This window comes from Dreissena polymorpha, chromosome 5 (assembly GCF_020536995.1).
Source record: "Dreissena polymorpha isolate Duluth1 chromosome 5, UMN_Dpol_1.0, whole genome shotgun sequence".
NCBI classification, from domain to species: Eukaryota; Metazoa; Mollusca; class Bivalvia; order Myida; family Dreissenidae; genus Dreissena; species Dreissena polymorpha.
The window spans coordinates 96,038,169-96,063,530 of NC_068359.1; the positions used below are offsets into that span (position 1 = coordinate 96,038,169).

Genomic DNA, 25,362 nt, shown 5'->3' on the forward strand with positions numbered 1-25,362 from the left:
TATGGATGCAAGAGATACATCTTATTTAAACAGATATTGTTTATATTCCAAGTATTTATTTTTAGCTAAATATTTAAAAAATACATTTTTATAAACATGAGTTTCGGTGCAACAATAAGGCTCTTTTACGCACAAAAAATAATTTCAAACTGAATAATTAGAGTCGTGTTTTGTAAATATTCCGTTGCTTCATTAACAAATTGTACCCGCGATGTGTTAATTATGTTTATCAGCTTCATACCTACGTCGGCATTTGAATATGCATCTGTCTTTAAACAGTTATTGGACAGACCTTCAGCGACACGTGTCGTTATGAAACATAACACGATATCTATCAACAGGTTGACTATATACGCGCTGTATGGTTTCCGATCCGTTAACAAATGTAATGTTAGCGTACAAAAATCCGTTTCAGAGCAGTAGTTTGTTTACAGCCGAACACTTTGTACCTCCGCGTTTAGTACGTGCGTGTTGGTGTCAAGCAGAGGTTACCGCAATCATTTGAACAACGTTTCTTTACACCGGGACAATCATAGTCAGAGCTGCACTTTCGGACACACGCATCGGCAACATCACGTTTTCCCTTCAATGCTGGACAAGAACCGTCTTTACCTAAAACACGTATATAAAACATGAATCAGAATAATGCTGTACGTGTGGTATAATTCTCATTAAAATAAAATCTAAACGTTCGCAAACTTACATGTAGATGATATGTGATTGGCATTGATGTGTCAGAAAAGAGATTGGTGTTTACCGAAATACTCTTTTGGAAAAGATATTTTTTTATCATAACCTTATTCAGGACAAAAGCCAACCATGCACGGATGAATTTTGCTTGATTTCAAAAATTACTAAAATGGGTTTAAATGACGCATTGAATTATTCTTAAATATACCTTCAATATAATAAATTTATTTAAACGATCAGAATCGCCATAGCATTTGTGTACGGCAATTTTAAATCATTCTGATGCAATAACACATTAAACAGTACAATTTACACACATACTAATATACTTTAAACAATGCATTATTGAGAGTGACCATGCGGGGTGTAATTTTGTTTTATTTGCATCCATTTGATTATAAAATAACAGAACAGAACATAATAGAATAGTTGATTCAGACTTAAGCATGTACAGCTCATCCTCATTTAAATACAATTAGAGCATGCGTTTGAAGATAATGCAAAAACATAATACTTTCGAACAAAGATCAATTTACATAAACAATAAATATACATATTTTCATGTTTTGTGAGAAGTTTCAATTGAGTCTTCTGATTTCAAAAATATACACATATTGACATATTTATACAAATGCAAGCACTTTATTATTACCTGGGCAAGCCATTTCTGTACACACCACAGCTCCGTTGGTACATAAACACGTATTGCATTCGTCCTTAAACCGCTGTCCTTCATTGTAAACTCTATTCTTGTAATTTCATGGCTATTCTGTAAAAACACACATGCTTAAATGAATAATTTTTTGTTTTCTTGGGGGATAAACATTTGTGTTATCTCAAGATACTAGAGTTGCGACACCTTAAGGGTTTCGCGTGATGGGATGAGTGGAGAGATGAAATCAAATTGAAAATCGATTATTTCTGAAAAAAAATGGTACGAAAAAATATGTGGGTAGGAAAAAAAACAAATTTGGGTACGAAAACAAATTAGAGTACGATAAAAAGGGTACAAACAAAATAAGGGAACGAAAAAACTATTTTGGTACGAAAAAAATGGGTACAAATAAAAAATAAGGTACGAAAAAATTTGTGTACGAAAAAAAATGAGTACGAACAAATGGGTACGAAGAAATTTGGGTACGAACAAATTTGTGTACGAAAAAATTGGGTACAAAAAAATTAGGGTACGAAAAAAAAATTGGTTATGAAAAAAAATTAGGGTACGAAAAACTATTTGGGTACGAAAAAAAAGGTTCAAATAAAAATTTGGGTACAAAAAAAATTGGGAACAAAACGAATTTGGGTACGAAAAAAATTTGAGTACGAACAAATGGGTTCAAAGAAATTTGGGTACGAACAAATTTGTGTACAAAAAAAATTGGGTACGAAAAAAAATTTGGTTATGAAAACCTATAGGGAACGAAAATATTAGGGTACAAAAAACTATTTGGGTACGAAAAAAAAAGGGTACATATATAAATTTGGGTACAAAAAAAATTGGGTACGAAACAAATTTGTGCACCGACGGACAGACGAAGCGGCGACTATATGCTCCCCCTAAAAAATTTGGGGGGGAGCATAAAAAACAAGTTATGGCAATTTAAAGGTGGTACGCAAACTTAATAATAGATTTATCAATTATATGCTTATTCTAAGTGAAAACAAGGGACAAAATTGTCACAAAACCAGGTTTTCATTGTGAAAAAAAAATCTGATAAAGGGAGAAAACTCAAACTGAACTTTTGAAATGACCAAAAAAAATTAACCCCCTTTGTAAGTTTTTTTTTTTTTTAAATCTATTTTTAGTCGTGGCGACCTTGACATTGGAGATATTGACGTGATTCTTTCGTGGGACACACCGTCCCATAATGGTGAACACATGTGCCAAATGATTTTAAAATCTCACAATGAATGACATAGTTATGGCCAGGACAAGCTCATTTATGGCCATTTTTGACCTTTGAACTCAAAGTGTGAAATTGACCTTGGAGATATCGACGTAATTATTTCGCGCGACACACTGTCCAATGATGGTGAACAAATGTGCCAAATGATTTTAAAATCTGACGATGAACGACATAGTTATGGCTCGGACAAGCTCATTTATGGCCATTTTTGACCTTTGAACTCAAAGTGTGACCTTGACCTTGGAGATATCGACGTAATTATTTCGCGCGACACACCGTCCAATGATGGTGAACAAATGTGCCAAATGATTTTAAAATCTGACAATGAACGACATAGTTATGGCCCGGACAAGCTTATTCCGCCAGCCCGCCAGCCAGCCAGCCAGCCCGCCAGCCAGCCAGCCAGCCAGCCCGCCCGCATTCGCCAATCTAATAACCAGTTTTTTCCTTCGGAAAACCTGGTTAAAAAGGCCATAATTGTTACAAAATGCTTGATACAGTTATCTGCTCTTGTTTATACATTGGGGTCATGTTGGTTAATAAGCAAAATACATGGTGTATGAACGCAATATGTCAAGGGACATAAAAAATATTTGAGGTCATATGCAAACTTTAACATAGATTTATCAATAATATGCATATTATTCTAAGTGAAAAAGGGCCTAATTCTGTTAAAATGCTTGATACAGTAAATGAGTTGTCTGCTCTTGTTTATAGATTGGGGTTATGTCGGTAATGAAGTATGCAAAATATAAAAGCTATATGTCAATGGACATAGGAAATATATTTGAGGTGGTACGCAAACATTCCAATGCGCACGCCGACGCCGGGTTGAGTAGGATAGCTCGACTATATATATTTCATATATAACAGTCAAGCTAAAATGTAAATATACCATAAACAACAAGCTAACCTCAATCACAACTTTAATGCAATGCTTATAACAATAGAGATACAATGATATGCCAGGGATTGAAACTAACTGTTTACTATTGTGGGCAACCATCTTTAGTATTTTGGTTGCCCAGATAAAGAATAACGAGCCCAGAAATATGAACATGTGAATATTATACATTCTTTTAATAAAATAAAAGATAATTAAATACATTTGCTGACAACACATGTTCAATGCATGATGTTTTATTATGAGCCTGAATTGAATCATGTCCTATTCCTAAATAATGAATGTTATTTAACTAGTATTGATCCATGGTGATCAATTGTTTTTCAATTTTTATTGCAGTGAATTGTTTTAAGCTTTAAAAAAAAGAAGTTTACCAACTTTTGAAATTGAGTTGCCCAGGCCAAAATCTACTTGCCCCGGGTTCACGGTAAACCACTTATTTCCATCCTTGTATGCTCTTCATTTTCTGTTCTTCCATCCCATTCTCAAAATTAAATTTAAAGCCGATATTTTTTAATAACATTAGTATGAATTACTAACCATTATCACCCAAAAAACAATTTTACAAAGCTGTAATCCCGTCGTAGAGATTTAGTTTACTATTATCAGTGTTCTCTTTAAATACCGGCTGCTAGCGATCTTGCCGGTTACATTAACTCTTGATGCCGGCTACTTTTCCCAAATATATCAAGTAAATGTCACAAATGCTTTGGTTTTACTGCATAGTTGCCAGCCATATAACTGGCTACTCAAATTTTTCTGGAAAACACTGAACTATGCATGACAAACACACAAAAATTAAATACATCTTAGATTCATTGTAAAAAATAAATTGACACTTCCAGCTTGTCGTCACTAAAATCCAAAGATTCAAATAATTTTCCACGAGATACGTCAACAATTGCGTAATGAAATGAATGAAAAATAAAAGTAAAGAAAGCCGGATTTTACATAAATTTCAGGTTGAAACACAACAAGGTAAAGGTAGTCAGTGAGATATAATAATTATACAGTTAGTAAGGCTCGTACCCTGGGTACGGTAAATATACTAAAACATACCCGGGAATTTTAACACTAAATCGGTTGTTGTCGGCTATTTTGTAAAAATTAATTATGTTTACATTTATGTCAATTTTCTGTTAAATGGCATTTATACAATGTATTATCAAAACTCATTTTTACAATCATTAATGTGATTCAATTTAAAATCTTAAATTGTTTAAAGTCGCGTCATTGTATGACGTTGTCAAGTATATTTTCCGCGACGTCGCACGTTCACTTTTTACCGTCATAGATTTTTTTAAAGAAACATTTTTTGGTTTGCGAGGTCCGTTAAATGGGGAACACCATATTTGGTATTTATATTATGTTTTAACAAATAATTCATGCTGTGTAATAAATATTGTATAAGATATTTTGATATTTATTGAAAATGTTTCAAATTGTTATTTATGAAACCTTTTATTCTAATGAGTGTATGCTATCATATTATACTTCGAATAGCAGATCTGTTGTACTATAATCGTATTATTCATTCTTTATTGTTAATTTCATTTATTGTAGAGAATCGTCAATGTTACATCTAGTCGCCAATCCTTGTCGTTAGTGTTAGTTTTCAAAGCTTGTTATCATTGCCGTCAATGTTAGTCGTCAATCCTTATCGTCATTATACATGAAGGAAATAAAAGCAGAAACAGAGACGTATTCTTGATTACTTGATTATTCCTACGGCGTCCTCTCAACACTCATACTAAAAAGCATGTTGATGCAGATTTTTTTAAAGAGAAGTTTCGTTAAGGTAAACAATATTGTTTTACTTTAATCGCTAGCATGTTTAACGACATCGGATTTTTGGCAGATATACAACTCGGTAGCTGAAATAATTTGCGTTCAGAATAAATCTGAACGCTGAAACTCCGGTCTGCAAAAACCATAACGAAAATTAAATACAATACTATTATATCAATATGCTTAAAATTGCAAAATAACATAACCAACTCATAAAGTTTTAGTTAATTAGTCCATTTTTACCTCAAATAGCGTCGAATTGAAGGTAAAAGGCATAATTTGTTTCAGTTAAACTTCTGCTTAAATCGCAATACAATCACTGACCTCTCGCCATGTTATGAAATATTTAAATATCAACCAATCAGAAGAAGGTGTCACGTAATTACGTATCATTCGTGGAAAAGACACAGTAACCAACAACGTTCATTTCTATTTTCTTTGCGTTTTATTTCTGCTTATTAACACAACACAACGTTTCCAAAATGTTTGTCAAATACAAGATACATGCGAAGCCCGCAATGGACCCATCCCGCGAAAGCCAGCAATAATGCGACTTGTATGTTCGGCCGTTTAAGTAAGACTGTCCATAAATATAGATATAAACAACGAAAGCTTTGATAATTGTTATGTGTACAATTCTGATTGGCTGTGTAACGTCACGTGTCTACATGTACAATTCTGATTGGCCGTTTGTTAAGTCACGTGTCTGCAACCTAAATATACGTATGCAACGGACACCTAACGAATACATACGGAAATGACCGAAGATTGACACATACGGTAAGCAAATATTCGTGTCCGGTAATTATAACCCGAGACTAATGATTTGTTGATCCAGATGGCTGCCTATTTAAGATTGTATGAAATGTGGTACAAATTTCGATCATTATATAAATCCAACAATGCCCCAAATGTGCGTTTTGTGTGCGTTATGTTACACAACTTTCCCCCTTAATTGGATTTTTTTTATATTTTATGATTTAAAAAAATCTTTTAAAATTTTACTATTGAATTACTAATTAAATAACAAAAACTACATTCATATAAACACACTCAAATGATGGAAAATATGCGGATAACAATATATTTTCCTTGACAAGCATCTCTGCTGAAATAAATAACATTAGTAATTGATATACAATTTAAATGTCAATCGAAATGTTGTGTAGAACATCATATGTTGATCGTTGGCCATCTGTACATCTGGTGTCGTCCATGATGTCTTGAAGTTGTAGCTCGCGGCGAATACGATGTTTCATTGAAGTCATTGCCGCCGTCATGAAGATAAGCCGATTGTAGGTTCGTCCGTGGCGATTGGAATGCGTTTGTTGATTCAGCTCTGCTTTCCGATGTTTAACTTGCGTCGTCGATTGTCGTTTCCGTTGTATTCATCGTTGTTGTTGTTTTCGTTGTCGTTTGTACTTTTGTTGATGGCCCCAGCGTCTTCATTTCTCTCGGGACATTAAGATCTTCTATTGGCCATAATGCTCACGAGGTATTAACTATAGCAGTGTTCTCCTTGATGTCTTAGGCCTCGGAAGTATCATTCCAAATGCGTTATCTACGCACGTCAAACAGTTGAACGGCTGCATCTACTCTATAGTGTTTAACGTCACAAGTATTGTGTCCAGTGTTGCGTCACTTGTTGTCCTTCGAAATCTTCTTGCGTTGGTCTTCTTTTAGCGATAGAACCAGGTATTCACTTTGAGAGTAAACGCCGTGATGTTCCATTCTAATTATGTTGTTTGTTTCTTCTATTCGTTGTGGAAGGCGTTGTCTCGCGAAGTCGCTCTTCTTCGGCGTTGTCTTCAAATCTCGATATTTTTATCTGCGTCGTGGTGATACAAGTATCAGTTGTTCAAAATCATGGCAAACATTTATAAATATCCCCTTAGTTATTGTTAAATATCGTCATGACAACTTACTGTGATATCTTATTCAAAAAAATAAATTCTTTACAACGAAAAAATATTAGTCAATTCCTCAAAACATACTTCGGATAAGTACATGACAGTTTGACATCTGACAAGCCATTTACTTAATATGACTTGTGTACCGCCTTAGGCATAATCATTTTACGCACGTGCGGCCAGTAAATTTTTGACAGGCGCGCGCCACTTTATTGACCTAGAGTAATGGGTTATGATAGACGTACCTGTTCATATCATGGTTTCATAAACCTCATCTTTATCACTATAGTTTTGCCGTTGGGCATAGATTTATTGACATGTTTGACCTGTGCACTTGTAAAAATGCGCAAATATGACAAGGCAGACTTTTATATATATGCATTCATAATATAAGAACACGTATCGGCATACTTCAAAATTCAGGTCTTTGCTCCTAATGGAACTACTCAAATAATTCTTATGCGACATCGCATCTTCTGTCCATAGCGTAATTTGCTTCGATGGCACAGGGATAAATTCTCTTACTCATGAGGACGCTAAGGTTATCAGAACCTCGGGCTCGGTATGTCCGAACGCTGATCAGTCAGCCGTGCTCATAAAATATAATTGTAACCCTTAAACAATTATATTAGAAATTTAATGCGTACATATCGTTATATTTTCACTGCGCTATACGTGTCAGATCGCATTAAATTCTTACTTAAAATTTCTCAAGACCTTCAATATTACCGATATCCTACATATATTTGCATCAACACAATGACGTATATACATATTTACATAATATTTTTTTTTGTGTGTCTGCCCTATTCATATTCGCAATCAACATTATTTTTCTTATTTCCTATTTTCTTTCTTTTACAATTCGGAAAACTATTTTTAAATTTTCCAATAATTTTATTTATTCGTCCTCTTTAATTTTCTTTATCATTCTAATAAACAAAACCCGCCTTATTTTCTTTATTAAATAATGATCAAAACTGTCTTAAATAATCTAAATTCCTAAATTCTTAATTCTGCCAATGTAAAATACTAGGAAATTTTTTTGAATTTTTACAAACATTCCAACAATTTAAAATGTATTGGTAAGCAAAAAAAAAACATAAGTCCGTACATGATCCTATATTCTAACAATACCAAAAATATATAAAAATTCTTTAAATACTCTCTGTGTGTACGCCTTTAATTTAATGATTTCCATAACTCATAAAAATAATGTAAAACTCAAATATCTCTTTTTATTCTCAATTCACCGATATTTATAAAAATGTGCCGATAAATGCAAAATTGGCATGATTTTGATATTTGTAAAATTTGTTCGTACATAATTTATTATCAATACTATTATTTTTAACATCTAACTACATTAAATTCTTTAAAACATTTCTTAAAAATTTCGTTGTCATGACGCCTTTTACTTTCATTTTCTACTTTATAAATTTTGAAATTCCCTCTCCAAGTATGCCATAATTTTTTTAAACAACTGACCTGAATTCATGTCGCGTTGTGGTTGTGATGTTTTCATTTTTTCGGCACGTGATCGCACTTGTGATCGTACTTCGGTCGTATCCATGGTACACGGCTCCATAAAATGTACTGTGTAGCGTAATTGCGTATTGTTCGTTGATAATACACAGTAACAACCAAAGTTCATTTCTGTTTTCTTTGCGTTTTATTTCTGCTTATTAACACAACACAACGTTTCCAAAATGTTTGTCAAATACAAGATACATGCGAAGCCCGCAATGGGCCCATCCCGCGAAAGCCAGCAATAATGCGACTTGTATGTTCGGCCGTTTTAGTAAGACTGTCCATAAATATAGATATAAACAACGAAAGCTTTGATAATTGTTATGTGTACAATTCTGATTGGCTGTGTAACGTCACGTGTCTACATGTACAATTCTGATTGGCCGTTTGTTAAGTCACGTGTCTGCAACCTAAATATACGTATGCAACGGACACCTAACGAATACATACGGAAATGACCGAAGATTGACACATACGGTAAGCAAATATTCGTGTCCGGTAATTATAACCCGAGACTAATGATTTGTTGATCCAGATGGCTGCCTATTTAAGATTGTATGAAATGTGGTACAAATTTCGATCATTATATAAATCCAACAATGCCCCAAATGTGCGTTTTGTGTGCGTTATGTTACACAGGCATACGGTGTAATAGGCTGCGTTATCGATTAAAATCTACCTGCCGTATACAGCGGGCACAGCAATTGGAATTGAAAATGTGAGTATTGTGTTGATTTAAATTGGTCAGGCGTGCAAAATTGAAAAAGTCATTACATAATTCTTACGGAACATTATTGAGAAATGAATTATCTACACAGGTATGTAAATATTATTGCAATCCGTTGATATTAACTGTCTGATATCGGGGCTTGAATGTTGCGCACCAAATTCCTTGCGCATCAATATAGACAAAGAAGGAAAACTCTCGCTATTAAAAAGATAGAGTGGACTATTGACGCCAAGAGTCTGCCAAAGAAAAAATCATCAAAAGACTCTTAAGGCGGCAATTTATATTGACTATACAACTCGGATACAATCTAATATTTGCGGGTATGTTTAAGTTTCTTTACCGTACCCGGGCTACATGTAAGTAAAGTTAAGAGTACCCGGGGTACATGTACCGGTAAGTAGTACCCGAGCCGAGAATGTCAATTGAAGGTGTTAGAGATGCATTGAACCATAAGATTAAAAAGGGTAATTAACCACGGGCTTATTAAAATTAAAACGATGACATTACATTGTACCAGCTGTTTATTGTTGTATACTGTAAGCTTGAAATATTTTAAATAATGTAAACAACTTACCTTGTATAAAGTTGGCACATTGTTGTCAGGTGTAGAAACTATTATACTTATTTCTGTTAAGTTGCACTGGCTGAACCAAAAGAATTATGTAGTCGTTTCTAAATAATCACGAAACAACCTACTAATGCATATATGCTTGCCAGTTACTGAGTTTGTGCATTTCCATTCATTATATTATCGGCCTTGGCAAACAGCGTAGAATCAAATGAGACGCCGTGTGATGTCTGCTATTTCGTTACGCTGAAGATTTCCATATCCACGGGTGTTTTTATGTCAAATTTTATGGTTTTTCAATAGATCGAATACTTATCTACAAAACAGCGAATTAGCGTTCACTTTACATCATTTTTAATTATGTTATTTTGTTAATACTTTCTCGCGTTGTTTTCGAACCTGTATTGGCAGCCAGCCGCCCATGTGTCGACGCCGTCTGCTATTTCGAACGATGAAGATTTCCATATCCACTGGCGTTTTTTTTATGTCAAATGTTAGTGTTTTCCAATTGATCGTATACTTATCTACAAAACGGATAAGTAGCGTTCACTTTACATCGTTTGTGATGATGTTATTTTGAAAATACTTTTTAAGTGTTCTTTCTGTCGAAGTCGGCCATTTTGACGTGTGTGAAAAAAGACCGACATTCCCGCAATTACCAAAATCCCCAGGAATCCCCGAGATCCCACGAAATCCCCATTAATATTGATTATTTATCGAAAAACTGCGTATTTTAATATAGATTGTTGCGAAATACAATGAAATCTCTAATGAAACATTGTTTTTATCAAAGTTTGATTTCGGGGATTTCGGTAGGGACTTCGGTATATCCACATACCGCATTTTGTAATTCCGGTTTTGTCAAACTTGCGAAACTTGTTCGTGATTTAATCAAAAACTAGATTTTTTTCCAGGTATCACGCCTACGCCAACAGGTAGATCGCATTCTTGTCCATATACATGTCAGATTTCAGCAAAAGTTACCGACCAGTTTTCAAGGCGCTCAAATCGCAGTGATTCTCGCCAGCTTAACGAAAGTTAGCCCCCTTTATCATTCGTTCGATTGAACGTCATCAATGATGACGTCCAATACAGCACTCATTCCATAAATATGTAATTAATATTGGCATGAACACTTGCTGTCGTTTCTACTGCTGCTAATGATGCTGCTGCTCTGCTGCTGCATATGCTGATGATGATAACAATGTTGAGGGTATTGATGTATCATACAATGAAGATAAATATTGGCAATTTAGATATTTAACACTGAATGTTTATAATATAATTTTACTAAATAATTAATCACGTATGATCTTTACCTAAAAATATTAACGTACTTGGCTTGCAAATAGAACAGCACTGGAAAGATGGCGTGTATTGGTCGAGGCAATCTGGTGGCCTACAGTCTACAGGGGAGCAATCAGATACGTGTGAGGCATGCCGTAATTAACGAGCATGCAAGACCGACTTGCATGAGCAGATGCATCTGCACACATTGAGATAACTAATTTGCGAATTATAACTGTAATTATGATTATATTTATTGTTGCGCGGTGAATAAAGACAATGCTCTTTGACATGAACACTTATAACATTAAATAAGGATCCCTTACTGAAACCGGAAAATACTTAATATCATAACTAGTTTAATATTAGCATAATAATCACTATATTGTATCATTATAATTAGCTATTGCATTCTGAATAGCCAAATGAAAATATAAATAAGCATAAAACAATAATTATGCATACAGTAATATTAAATATTCTTACCTTTTTCGCCAAACAATTCGTGTAATAACAAGTTTAACAGTTTAACAAGTTTAACGTTTTAAAGTAGTTTCGCAAGTATAAGAGAACGATCTCTGTGCTGTTTATAAGATTGAGGTAAGCCAAGCCTATCCGCCAATAAATAACGTATTTTATTTGGTTGTTTTTTCCTTTCATCAATCAGTTTAATTTGTATCCTGTTAGACTTATTTATGCAAATGTAATCCAGCCGAATCGTGTTCTCGTAACATTTGGTTTGTAAACGATAAAATATCAAATTAAAGGACCACTCGATGTGGGAGAATACTTACAACATATAAGCAGAGATTTAATACATAAAATTAATCATGTTGATACAATTATTTAAGAGTGAAACAATTAAAACATTGGATTAATGCTATTTTCAGTTCACTGCTTACATCTAGTGGCTTCGATTTCAATCAAGAAAATGTTAATTACATATATGATTGTTTTCATAAAGAAACTCCGTGCTTTGGATAATGAAAACCTGTTTTAATAAACATTTAAAAAGATAAAAAATGAAAGAAAGCGCAAGTTACACTAATTGAAAAAACGTATGAATCCGCCCCGTCCCCGTTGAACCGTCACAAATTGTGAACATGGATTAATTGATAAATATACCAAATACATATCTAGTATAAAGTATGTAGCATACAATGCTTTAGCTATTTATATAATATAAGAATTAAATTGATAAGATTAACAAACCATATCATTCTAAAGTCTGATTCAGAGGACAGGTTGTTCACAGCCTAGTTATGTTTCGTTAGCTCCTGCACGTCGCGAGCATGTGAACTAAATTGTACAAAATTATATTACGTCACTTTTTGTTTTTGTCTGGACCTTGTTACGAATTGAGGTTTATGCAACATGTAAAAAAGGCCCATGTTAAGTTACATTTGATCGTTAAAGAATTATAGAATCTCAGTAAACTGTGTGTATTTGCATTTTCGAACGTTTTACTTATACTTAGTTAATATTTGATATATCGCCCTAGCAACATTCTTGAAATCATACATCGGGAAAATCAGCACGCTCGACTTTTATCGTTATTTTAGAGTTTTTTTGTATTAGTTTTTAATGAATCTTTTTATACAATAGCGTACTTACGAACCTTTGAGTGTATTGGCCAATTTTCTGACATAAATGTTGTGTTGCTATATGAGATAACTGTTTTACATTGAACCACGTACATGTGCAGTAATTAAATCGGCATACACTTATTAAATTATGTTCGTGTAGTATTTAGCGGAAACCTGTCCTGGATTTAGTTACGTTACCTTAACATGATCCATCTCCTTTGTTAAACCCATAGTTAATACTGTATATAAGATATCTAACGATGAGGCCTCATTGCAATATCTCATCGACATAATAAACACATACCTTGCTTACAGTAGTACTATATTTGAGTCGATTGTTAGCTGGTGTGATTTGAAAATACCAGACACACTCACAAGGAATGCCAAAAGTGTTCTTAGCTCAATTTTTTGAAAAAAAAGAATGTACGTCAATGACAAATCTTATATGTATTTAAAAACACACGGTTGAATGGTTCTTGTACTTATTGACCAATTGTTTTGTGCTAAGAACCTTATCGCTAAAATGCGGTAATGAGCGCGCGGGCTGCAATCCACTTTACAAGCGTCTGCGAACTTTAATGTGTATAAGCCAAATAAAATCGCCATATTTTGCTTTACCATAAACCGTCTCTATATGTTTACAATTATCGACTGTTTGATTTTGACTTCATGCAATGAACTGCTTTGGTTGTTATTTTTTCCTTGTGAGGTCATTTACTATTATGTTTGTATTGTACGGATATAACCTTTCGATGTTCAAATGTTATTGTATGTTTAAGTATAATTTGGTAAATAAATAAATATTTGCTGGAAATTACACAATTATTAAAATTATAAATAACAGATAAATAATAGTTATAATCACCACACATAAATAACATAAAATAATAATACTTACCTCTACATGTGTAGTTCAAAACAAAAATTGTTTATAGTTTTATGTATTTTAATATGAATGCACATGTCGATATGTTTAGCTAAACACACTTATAAATATTAAAGCATTTCTATCCGGAAACTTACACCAAAACGTTCAAATGTCGTCATCATATTTTGTCAGAAGTTCCACTAAATGTTAGCGGCATGTCAGGATACGAGTTGTTACATTTATGATAGCTAATTGGAATGAAACATTGCAAATGAAGTGAAACTATGACAATGACAAGAACGTTTCTTGTTGAGAGTTTTACACCAATGATGGCAAATTGAATTTGCCCATGTTATATGGAGTAACACTATGAAAATGGCAGCAACGTGTCTAGTTGAGAGTTGTTACACCAATGATAGCTAACTGGAATGGCTCATGGCAAATGGAGTGACACTATGACAATGACCGCAGCGTGTCTATTTGGGGGTTAAGCTAATGATTCAATTATTGTATTGCATGCCTAGTTTGTTCTTGTATCAATTGTTACACCAATGATAGCTTATTAGATTTGGTCATGGCAAATGGAGTGACACACTGACAATGACAGCTTAGTAGTATACAAGCGGCGTGTCTAGTTGAGAGTTGTTTTGACAATGATAGCTAATTTGAATTGATCATGTCAAATGGAGTCACACTTTGACAATGACAGCTAAGTAGGATATAAAAGCGCCGTGTTTAGTTAAGTGTTGTTTCGGCAATTGCACCTCAGTGGAGGATATAGGCATTTGAAGTGGAAAGTTGTTTCTTAAATGTAAGCTCATTCGGGAGGTCAAGTAGAGAGATTCTTCGACTATCACAGCTTTGTGGTAGATGAAGGCATTTCAAGTAGAGAGAGGTTACACCAATATCAGATTAGTGGTATTCAGCTGCGGTGGAGATTGCAAAACGGCTACAGCTACGGCATCTGCATGTATGGCCTTGGACAACAAGTCACTTGATCGGCTCGACAGTGGCAGGTCTTACGCCGACGGCGTTTATGCAAAAATTAGGCGTATTTTTACCCGACAGTTCATACACCGATGAAATGCAGTAAACATGCTATTCAATTATTATAATTACAACACAAAATGATCTTTAAGCTGAAATTATATCGTGGTAAGGGTCATAAAAGTCCTTTTGAATCTAGCGCATGAATCTATTTTCAGTTTCGGTTTTATCTCCGTCAAACGGGTATATCGTTGAAGTTTGCGCAAAAATATAACGTCATTTCGCTATTGACCAATAAAAACAACGCCATTAAGTTTCGCGCAAAACAAAACGTCATTTTGGCAACTTGTTTATAACCAGATTGTAGCGCCATGAATATTCATGTTTAAGTTTGCATACGATGTGGGTTCATCGGAAATTGAAAAACCGGTCACGTGAACAAACTATCCAATCAGAATGCAGCATTCATATGAATATGACAGAAGTTGTAATTATTTGTTGAAACACAACAAGATACCCATCAAAATTCAGCATATTTTTATGCAAATTAAAAAACTTTAAAACATTTGTTCTCAGAGCCGAGTTATTTGTAAATATCGAGTTTCAACCCGTTTAATGCCAATTCGGAACTTAAAATAAAGCTTACAGCGTCAAACAGTGTATCCATCGACTTTAAATTACTTGATGGTTTTTGGTGTTCTTCGTTACAAATACCAATTAATACAATGGCGGTACAGAAATCCGTTTAACAATAATCTTTAATTAATGTAAACCTCTTTCTATATGCGCATGAATGTTGACGCAACAGAAATTCGATTCCAAGTAATTATAAATTGCATTTAATTCGTTGTCGCTAATATACGGAAAGTAGTGACGGGTCAGAAGCGGAAGATTGGTGTTGACCGGAAAATACGTATTTAAACAAAAGGTACCATGTCCATTTTTGTGAAATGCTGTTCGAATACTAATAATAAGGCTAATGTGATTTAGAGTCGCCTTGAATTATTCATAAATGGAATTTTTTGATAAACACATGGCAAATAGTAAGAATCGAAAAAACATTTATTGATTGACGAGAATCCATAAACATTACTATTTAATAACAAGTTAGAAGCATTTTTAATATACAGAAGTGGATACTATGTACAACGCGCTATGCACAGTGAAACAAATCGAGGTACAAATGTGTTTTGTTTAGGACCAGGATATTTACTAAGCAAACAAAAGACGTTGCTATTGTGTCTCCTGAATTTAACTGTGCAGCATAATTATACAGATGTAAGCCCTAATGAAATACCTGGGCAACCGATCTTTGTACATGACACAGACCCGCTGGAACACGTGCAAGTGTTGCAATCGTCCTTATACTGCTGTTGGTCCGTATACACTTGTCCCTTTTAGGTACATGGTTCCGTAAAACAAATATGTTTTAAAGAATAATATTTCGTTCTTTCGGGATAAAGCTTTAATGTACGCACTTAATATTGGCAGTAACACATGCTGTTGTGGCCTCTGCTGTTGTTTATGGTGATGATGATGACGATGATAATATTGACGTTCTTATCATGGTGACGATAAACAAGCTATCAAAACATGGGGGTATGAAATAAAAACTGAAACATTTCCTATTGACTAAGTACATATTCTTATTGAAGGTTTGTTGACAAAGCTAAACAATCATGCACTAATGATCCTCACTAACGATCCTCACGTAGCAATAGTTACTTACTTGGCCTGCAAATGGGACAACACTCGTGCGGCGGCGTGTATTTGTCGATGCAATCGGGGACAGCACATTTCACCGTGGAGCAATCGAGATCACATGAGTAACATTCCGCGATGAAACAAAACGCCAGACAAAATGTAAGCAGAAGATGCATAAAAAACACCATGCATTCATTGTTAATAATACTTTCCAATATAATGATGTTTAATGTTATGCGGTAAATAAGTAAAGATGTTTATGACCGCTGATGAAAACAGCCAAGCCTTCATTGTAAATAAGACTTCCAGAAGGAAAACTTCATGTTATGCGGTGAATAAGTAAAATACTTCTATGACCACTGATCAAATGTAATTACATACTGAACAGAAATCAACGGAAATCATCTATTGATACTCTATTTATAACATTATAAGATCTATGTTTATATGTTTGTGCAATATGGATTTGTTTTAAATGACACGACAATACTACAAACAAGTAGCAATATATATTTCACAAAATCTAACTATGCATAACAAATATTTAGTACTCTTACCGTTTCAACAAACCACTACTTGCATTCACCACTATGAAATATAGTTGTGCAAGAATATACGATTTATATCCTCACTTGTATACAAATTATGTTTCCTTTTGCGCCAATAGAAAAACAGCACGTCGCTGTCGGATTTCCCCTTATAAATTACAATAATAGGTGTATTGTTCGACTTGCTTATGATGCCGCGTTTTTCATCCACATGCATTTTGATGACGACGAAATATCTTAACAAAGTAAAATGGTTAAGGGCAGTCTTTTATTGAATTGAACACAATCCTTATTAGTCGTGAGATAATATATTAGTTTCAGGTTACCTTCAAATCAACAAAGCGAAGCGATATAATGACTTGTATATTGATTCAATTTAATTTAATTTAAGTTATAATGATCAATAATTGTTCATTAGTTATTCGGGTAAATACGATTAGCAGATTAATTGAATCCAATTTTTATAAATTTCAATATATCATCAATTTGAATCTGTATTGCTTTAAAGAATCCTAAAGTGAGCCATTTAGAAAAGTTTAAACAAAAATGTAAGACTGAACATAATTTGGTAACCAATAGTGTGGTTATATGGCCGAAATCAAACATATGTCAACGTCTGCGATATTAGTTTCTATTTAATCGGTATTCGTTTGAGTGTCTAAAATAGATATCCGGCAAATACAACGTTGAAAAGCATTATGGCGTGGGCTCGTTTAATATTTCTCAATCGTTTTACGTTTTACACTAATACGGAACAGATAAAAGGGCATACAACAATTCAGGCGAGAACATAGTGCCACAGGACGATCATAAAATAAAACAATAAATTTAAAGTATATCCTGTTCAAATAATTGTATCTAACAACCCAATACGATTTTAATTTAGAATGGTCACTCACTAACTGACTCCCTCACTAACTCACTCATTGACTCACTCACTGACTCACTCACTGACGCACTCACTGACTCACTCACTGACTCACTCACTGACTCACTCACTGACTCACTCACAGATTCACTCACAGATTCACTCACTGACGTACTCATTGACTCACTCACTCACTGACTCACTCACTGACTCACTCACTGACTCACTCACTCACTCACTCACTCACTCACTCACTCACTCACTCACTCACTCACTCACTGACTCACTCACTGACTCACTCACTGACTCACTCACTGACTCACTCACTGACGCACTCACTGACTCACTCACTGACTCACTCACTGACTCACACACTGACTCACTGACTCACTCACTGACTCACTCACTGATTCACTCACTGACTCACTCACTGACTCACTCACTGACTCACTCACTGACTAATGCACTCACTGACTTACTCACTCACTGACTCACTCACTGACTCACTCACTGACTCACTCACTGACTCACTCACTGACTCACTCACTGACTCACTCACTGACTCACTCACTGACTCACTCACTGACTCACTCGCTCACTCACTCAATCAATCAATCAATGATTTATTTATTTATTTATTTATTCATTTAGTAATTTATTTGTTTTTATGTTTATTAATAAATGTATAGTCTAAAATATTGAATCCACTCAGCATGTAAATAGCTGATGGTACTTTTTCAATGCAAAATCGTGTTAATTAGGTAATGGTCTTTATAATAATTGATTTTTTATTTTAATTGTAATCGATCATCAAAACATCAGCTTTACCTTATAGCAAACAATTGTTTTACGATTCTTTAGAAAGTTTTACTTCTAAAATCATATCGTCGAGATAAATTATTGTCGATATCATGGTTAGGTTGTCATCCATAATGATTTCTTAAATGTATGACCTAAAGCGTGACATGTTCAAGCCCTTTAAGTACAACGGCTGTTATGTATTTTGTACCCCAAGGTCAAACCATACTGTATCTCGTAATACCGCTGCATGTTTTGGGTTGATTTTGTTTACATAAGCCTCGGTCACATCACACCTCAGCAGACCGCAAAACAGAGTGCAAGACAAGACATGACTGATTCGATTGATGAACACGCGAGATCAGCTTAAGGGTTTACGCACGTTCGAAGATATCGAAACCACTCAAGTGGTTTTAAGAGTGATGCATATGAACTGCGGACATCAGTCTGACGGTGGGTGAAAGGCTTGCGTAACGCATGAGATTTTCTTACAGTCATTCGATTGTATGACGGTTAACGCAGACTATTCAAAGCTTTGATAAACAATTGATTTTCAAGTTGATACTCGCGGTGGAAGGTGAAGATTGACCACTGTCTAATATTACTTTCGTGAATCATTCCCATTCGGTGACCAACCATGCTTTCATTTCAAAATCAAACATAAAATGTTCAATATTTGACTATGACATGTGAATAATTGGTTCATAATTATGATAAACGAAACACAGTAAGAAACAATCGGTTTAGAAAATTATTGCAAAATAAAATTGCATAGTTTGTATTGTTTGTTAAATTTGTAAAACGTCAACAATTATTGAAAACATTAACGTTCGACGTGTAAAGCGTTTGTTTTAGCAAATCAAATACAATGTTAAGTTAGTTCAATGTATATCGCACTAGAAACTTTACATTGTGTTAGACAACGCACTGAAAAACACATACTATTAGATGCATATGTTTACCTGTTCGCAAATTGCATATCAATATTGTTTGCAAATACTTCAAATGTGTAAGACACGTTGGAAGACATTTTAATAACAATACGATCTGCTGTGTACATATTGTATGCAAATATTGTTGTTTAACTTCCAGATAAACATTAAACTAAAAATATATAATATTTTGTCAATTTAAAAAAAGGCAAAATTACAGTTTTTTATTCTTATATTATTGGCAATGGTACTTGTTTTGCAATTGAGTGTTACTTAATTTACACACAATTGCTTCATCATGTATATATACAATCATTATTGACAAAATCAATTGATAAATTCTTTAACACAGTTATTCTCAATTGTATTGCCCGGTATTTCTAAAAAGCAGAAAGGTGAGAATTACTGCGGGCAAGACATATTTCTAACAAACAAGTACATTTATTTGTTTTTACGAATACATGTTGTATACAGAGCTTAACAACAATGGTTCAATATAAAGAAGTTAAACTCCAGCTGCTGGAGCAGTATTGAATTCTCATTATATACAAAACAGCAAAAAACAGAACAATACAAAACAACATACATAACACATAAAAAAATAAAGCTGGGGTCACCGCTTTGGAACGGTCAATGCAAAGCATTAGGGGTTTGAACCGGTTTTAGAGCGCTCAACCTCACACTTGGCCCAGCAATATTCATGATACATTTAAGTGTAAATAAAGTTTAACCTAATAGCATTGCAACTCAAATTAAACAATAATAAAAGGAAATTAAAACGCATTCAATTTAATTACCATTTAATTACTCAATGGTAGGAAAGAGACCAGAGCAACAGAGCTACAACATTTTGAGGAACGATGAAATGAAACTACGAACAAGTGTCAACTACATTTCTTCTTTATAGAAAAAGATTTAGGAATATAGCATCATAAAGTTAATATTTCAGATCATCATCACGCAAATACATGAAGAAGCAGCAATAATGGGTGTATGAGTTCCATATTTCATAGCTTGGTTGTTTATGTGACTGCTAAAAAATAAATCAAAACAAAGTAAGCAAAGTAGCTTATGTTGGAGTGGGAGGCGGCGAAATGACTAGGGTTGAAACAATGAAGCCGATGGAAAAAAATAAGTGTTGGCGAAACAACTTAGGACACAGAAAATAAGACCAATGACAGTCACAATGATCATGGCGATCATGTAAACACCGTTCGAAATAACTCGCTCGGAACAGAAACAAGCTTTAAGTTTAAGCAACACACGATTTTGTTACCGTTTGAAATGAATAAGACAGATTCTAAATAATTACGCCGCACTCTTTTGTTTTATGTACATTATCACAACGGGTTAAATTGTCAATAATGTATTGACGCCAAGATGTATGCCATGAATTTCGCTTAAATTTTACCGATGAGAAAGAGAGCATAGTGACTTAAAACTGCACTCAATTTTAACGAGTAATTTGTGCCAGCCTCTCCCCCACAATAACAAAAAATAAATTAAATTAAGCAGTTGTCTCCGTTAAATGTTTCTCTTTAATCGTTGGCATCAGCTAACAACCTACAAATGAGATATTAAATACAAGGCTTTGATTTTTTTTACCGTTACGTTATATAACCCGATTCACATGATTCGTTAAGACGTGTACTTTGTTCTCAAGTCGACTGCTGCAACAGGGACAATAGCCCCATATATAAGATATTTTAGCATAACTACACATATAGAATGAATTCTTTTTATCAAAATATATTAAAACATATATTGATCTTGTCTGTAGGATTCTTATTTTATTCGATTCTTGTTAACGTGTGCATAGTCAGAATCGTCTGATTGGGCGACTGTTAATTTCATACTATTAATTGCATTGTAGTTGCCACCGTTATCACCTTTGATTTCATCATCTGTTGTAGCTGCTTTATAAGCATTGTGTGGTATATGATTATAGTCACTAACGTCATCCTTCCCAAGGGACATTACTGCTGAAGTTGTATTGTAGTCGTCTTCTGAACTTTGGACCACGATATGTCCGTGTCTCTGTCCAAGGACATTCTCCCCTGGTCGGTCCATCTTGAGTTTATTGTATACATTTTCAGGTTTGCTGGTATGAGATACTAATTGTAAGGCAGGTGTTGTGTGATCATAGTCACTGCTCTCATCTTTCACGTGTTCATAGGGTTCTTCTGCCTCATATATTGTATTATAATTATCGTTCACGTTTGCTTTATTAGATTCATTGCAATGATCAACGTTGTTGCTAATTGAAAGCGCACATTTCTCTAGAATAAAATAATTGTGCTGAGCCACATTGTCCTCAATGTTTTTCCCGTATGTCATATTTTCTTTGAATGCAGTTTCATCTTGAAAGTGTGTATTGTTTCCTGTTTTCCGAATGCAATACAATATTCCCCTGAAACACAATAAATCGTATATTTAACATGTACCACATTCAAATCCCTTCAAAAGCAGTTAAAACGCACCAGGTTTAAATCAAATGAAATTTCATTTGCATCAGTAGTTCATCATTCTTATCATTATTGCAGCATCTCATATTTAAGTTGAGTTACCAATTTATCACATATTTATTCACACGACAAAGGAAACATCAATAAATACAACTTTATTGTCTGCTTTGGAACGGTCAAGGAAAGCATAAAATATGAGCGTTTGACCCGATTCAACGACACCCAAACCTCATTATTGGACCATATTTATTCATTAAAAATGTAAATGTAAACACCATTTAACCAAATATCATCCCAATTAAAATCAGTCTTCAAGGCGGTGAGCCAAGCTTTATTCTTCTTTGTGTATATTGTGTTTCTTATTGTGTTGTTTCGTACTGTTTTCGCAATCGGTAACTTGACTTAAAGAAAAGACCAACTAATTGTATATTATGAGAATGCAATACTGCTCCAGCAGCTTGAGTTCCACTTCTTTATATTCAATAATAAAAACAGACAGTAAGTATCAATTTCACTTTTTCAACTACCCAGAATTGTGTCTTACTGAGGCAGAATGGGGCATTTTTTTTCAATTTACGCATATCAGCTTCGCCAAAAAAGACTTCATAATAATTATATTCATTGTTGTCGTACATTTGATTTGTACACATGTAGGTATAAAGTAAACATGCATAATTACGATTACATGATGGATATTGTTTTCAAAATAATTAAAGCATGTCAAGATTTTTTAATTTGGCGAAATGTATTTCACTTTTCTGTCAAAACATGTTAATTGATTTATAACTACATTTCTGTGACAACTTAAACTTCTTCATTGTAGATATCCTTTTATTTATATTCGTCACATAAAAGGTATTTCGCTGAGGTCTTCGTACGCATACGATTGTAAACTGTGGGCACATATTTTACGGAAAACACAATTTACAGTCCACGAATCACTGACATAAGCAAAGAAACATCCGACATATGTAAACAATTACCGGCAGTTTATCGTGTTATTTTGTTTGACCATTTTACCTTAAGTGTGACCTTAACCTTACATGTATTCATCCTCCTCGTTTTACGTTCTTGTTCTTCCAGTGCATATGACAGTACAATTTGGGCAGGTTATTTCCGACAAAAATGTTCACTAGTGTGTCTTTACCACGTTATGAGCCACTTACCATCACATTAACGTTTACAATTTGGTGAATTATTTCAAAATGCTTATATGCTTCTGAATTTTTGATGTATAACGATGTAACTAACATGTTCGTCTACGTCTGCACCTGTCTACTGAGTTATATATTGCAATATCACAGTTTCATGTTTAAATCCTAGGTGATTGCATAGATCAGTGTTTAGACGGCAAATTAACGTACATTATCAAACTTTTGTTTTTTGTTTCGTTCAATCGCAACAGAATAGCTGTATTTCGGGATGGTATATATTACAGTGGTGGTTTTTATGACTTAATCGCATCGTTTGCCCGTCGATCTTTTTGTACGAAAAATAACTACAGCAACGTTAAAGACATACAAATTCACAAATGACAAGATGGTAAAAGGTACACATTTATTTACCTTCAAGTGAGTGTTTGTATTCATGAACATACCTTCTTTTGAGTACAGCAAGAACTAAGGCTCCTCCAACGAGAAACAGGACACCGACCAAAACACCGATACCTATCCTCAGGGCGGTTGACACTAAAACGCACAAAAAAAACTTTATTTCCAATAAATAGTTTGAAAATCTTTGTTTCATACTCATTTCGTATAGAGATTTTACCGACCAAAATAACGAACCTTTGGAATCGGTAAAACAAATCACGTTTTGCTGATCGCTGGCGATTCAGGTAAATAATTAGCCAATAATATACGTTTTCCACCAGTATAACAGCGCAGCATTCGTATATTCAATTCATTTTAATCGCTGTCAAAGATAACTTATGAATGTTTTTCTTACAAATGTAAAATTATATCTGTATACAGTCAAATATTTTGTTTTAAATAAATTTAACCATGCGTCTTAAAAAATAAAATCAGTCAGTTGGAACTTTACGAAACAATTTCATACTTTCCGACTGGGTGTTTCCACTTTCTGCATGTCTTCCTTCATTACTGGCCGGCGAATCATAATCCGTTTCTAACGTCGTAAACATTTGTGTCGTTGGCAAGCTACTTTTAGCGCCAACTGTCGTAGTATAAATGGACGTTTGTGTGTGTTGAGACGTGCTTTCAGATCCTGTTTCGTAAATAAGTAAACATTGAATTTCATTTTTGTTTTCTTAAATATTGCATAAAAATTATCGGTCATTTAAAACGGGCAACGGAAAAACTTTGCAAACCCTAAATCTCGTATACTTAAATACCCTTTTTATGATTTGCATCTTTGAAATACAGTGTGCGATAAAAGTCTTACTTTTTATCAATACTTATATTTGTTGCTTAAACGAATATTTATTTCACTATTAAATGAACACATTTGGTCTTCCCATTGGATCCATGAGCTTTGTTCATACTTTCTGTATGGAATTTTATAAACATTTACATCGTTTGTGTATGCTTAGTTATCGATTTAAAGCATTGAAAAAGTATGTGTGCTGCTTTTTGTTCAATGCTCTTCGATAGAAATAAAGCTTACACACACACACACACACACACACACACACACACACACACACACACACCCTCACGCACGCACGCACGCACGCACGCACGCACGCACGCACGCACGCACGCAAGCACGCACGCACGCACGCACGCACACACACACACACACACACACACATATATATATATATATATATATATATATATATATTCAATGCATGTTGAATGTCATTACCATTTAGTCATGTAGTTATTGTAGAGTGTATTGTAGAGATTTAACAAACCTTGATATTCTGTATACATCAAATGGATAAAAGTAGCTGTTTAAAAAATCGGCAGCATTATTGCAGCACACGCATAACTACTGAATGAACTCAACGGAAACTAAAAGCCACACAAAGTCTCCTAATTTGGACATGTCCGTTATATCGACATGCTTTGACATTTTTTATCTAATTCAGCCTAGTGCGGTGCGTTCTAGTCAATTTGAGTTCTTTTTTGATGACGTCATATATTTCTGACATCATCAAAATATTTCACCCATAAAAATGTGCGTTTGTTTTTTCCGTAAACCAAGGTTGAATAACACATATTGTTTTGTGTTTTTACGCGAATGCGGCCCTTATACATAGCTGTAAGACACGCAGCAACGAACGGTAAGTCTCTTTTCGTTTCTTTTTGCGGGAATACGTTATAAT

General features: G+C 34.2%; 1 protein-coding gene across 2 annotated transcripts in view; it reads right to left on the minus strand.

Moving 5' to 3' along the window:
* Positions 1-19,688: 19,688 nt before the first annotated feature.
* LOC127881548 (uncharacterized) overlaps positions 19,689-25,362 on the minus strand; it is a 125,961-nt gene continuing 120,287 nt past the window's right edge. The window contains exons 9-10 of one of the 2 annotated variants that reach the window (XM_052429529.1): positions 23,668-23,758; positions 19,689-22,015 (exon numbers count right to left, since the gene is read on the minus strand). In XM_052429529.1, the coding sequence (XP_052285489.1) occupies positions 21,391-22,015; positions 23,668-23,758 (716 nt within the window). In that variant the 3' untranslated portion in view covers positions 19,689-21,390. The remainder of the gene's footprint in view (positions 22,016-23,667; positions 23,759-25,362) is intronic. The other variant, XM_052429528.1, reaches the window with a different exon arrangement.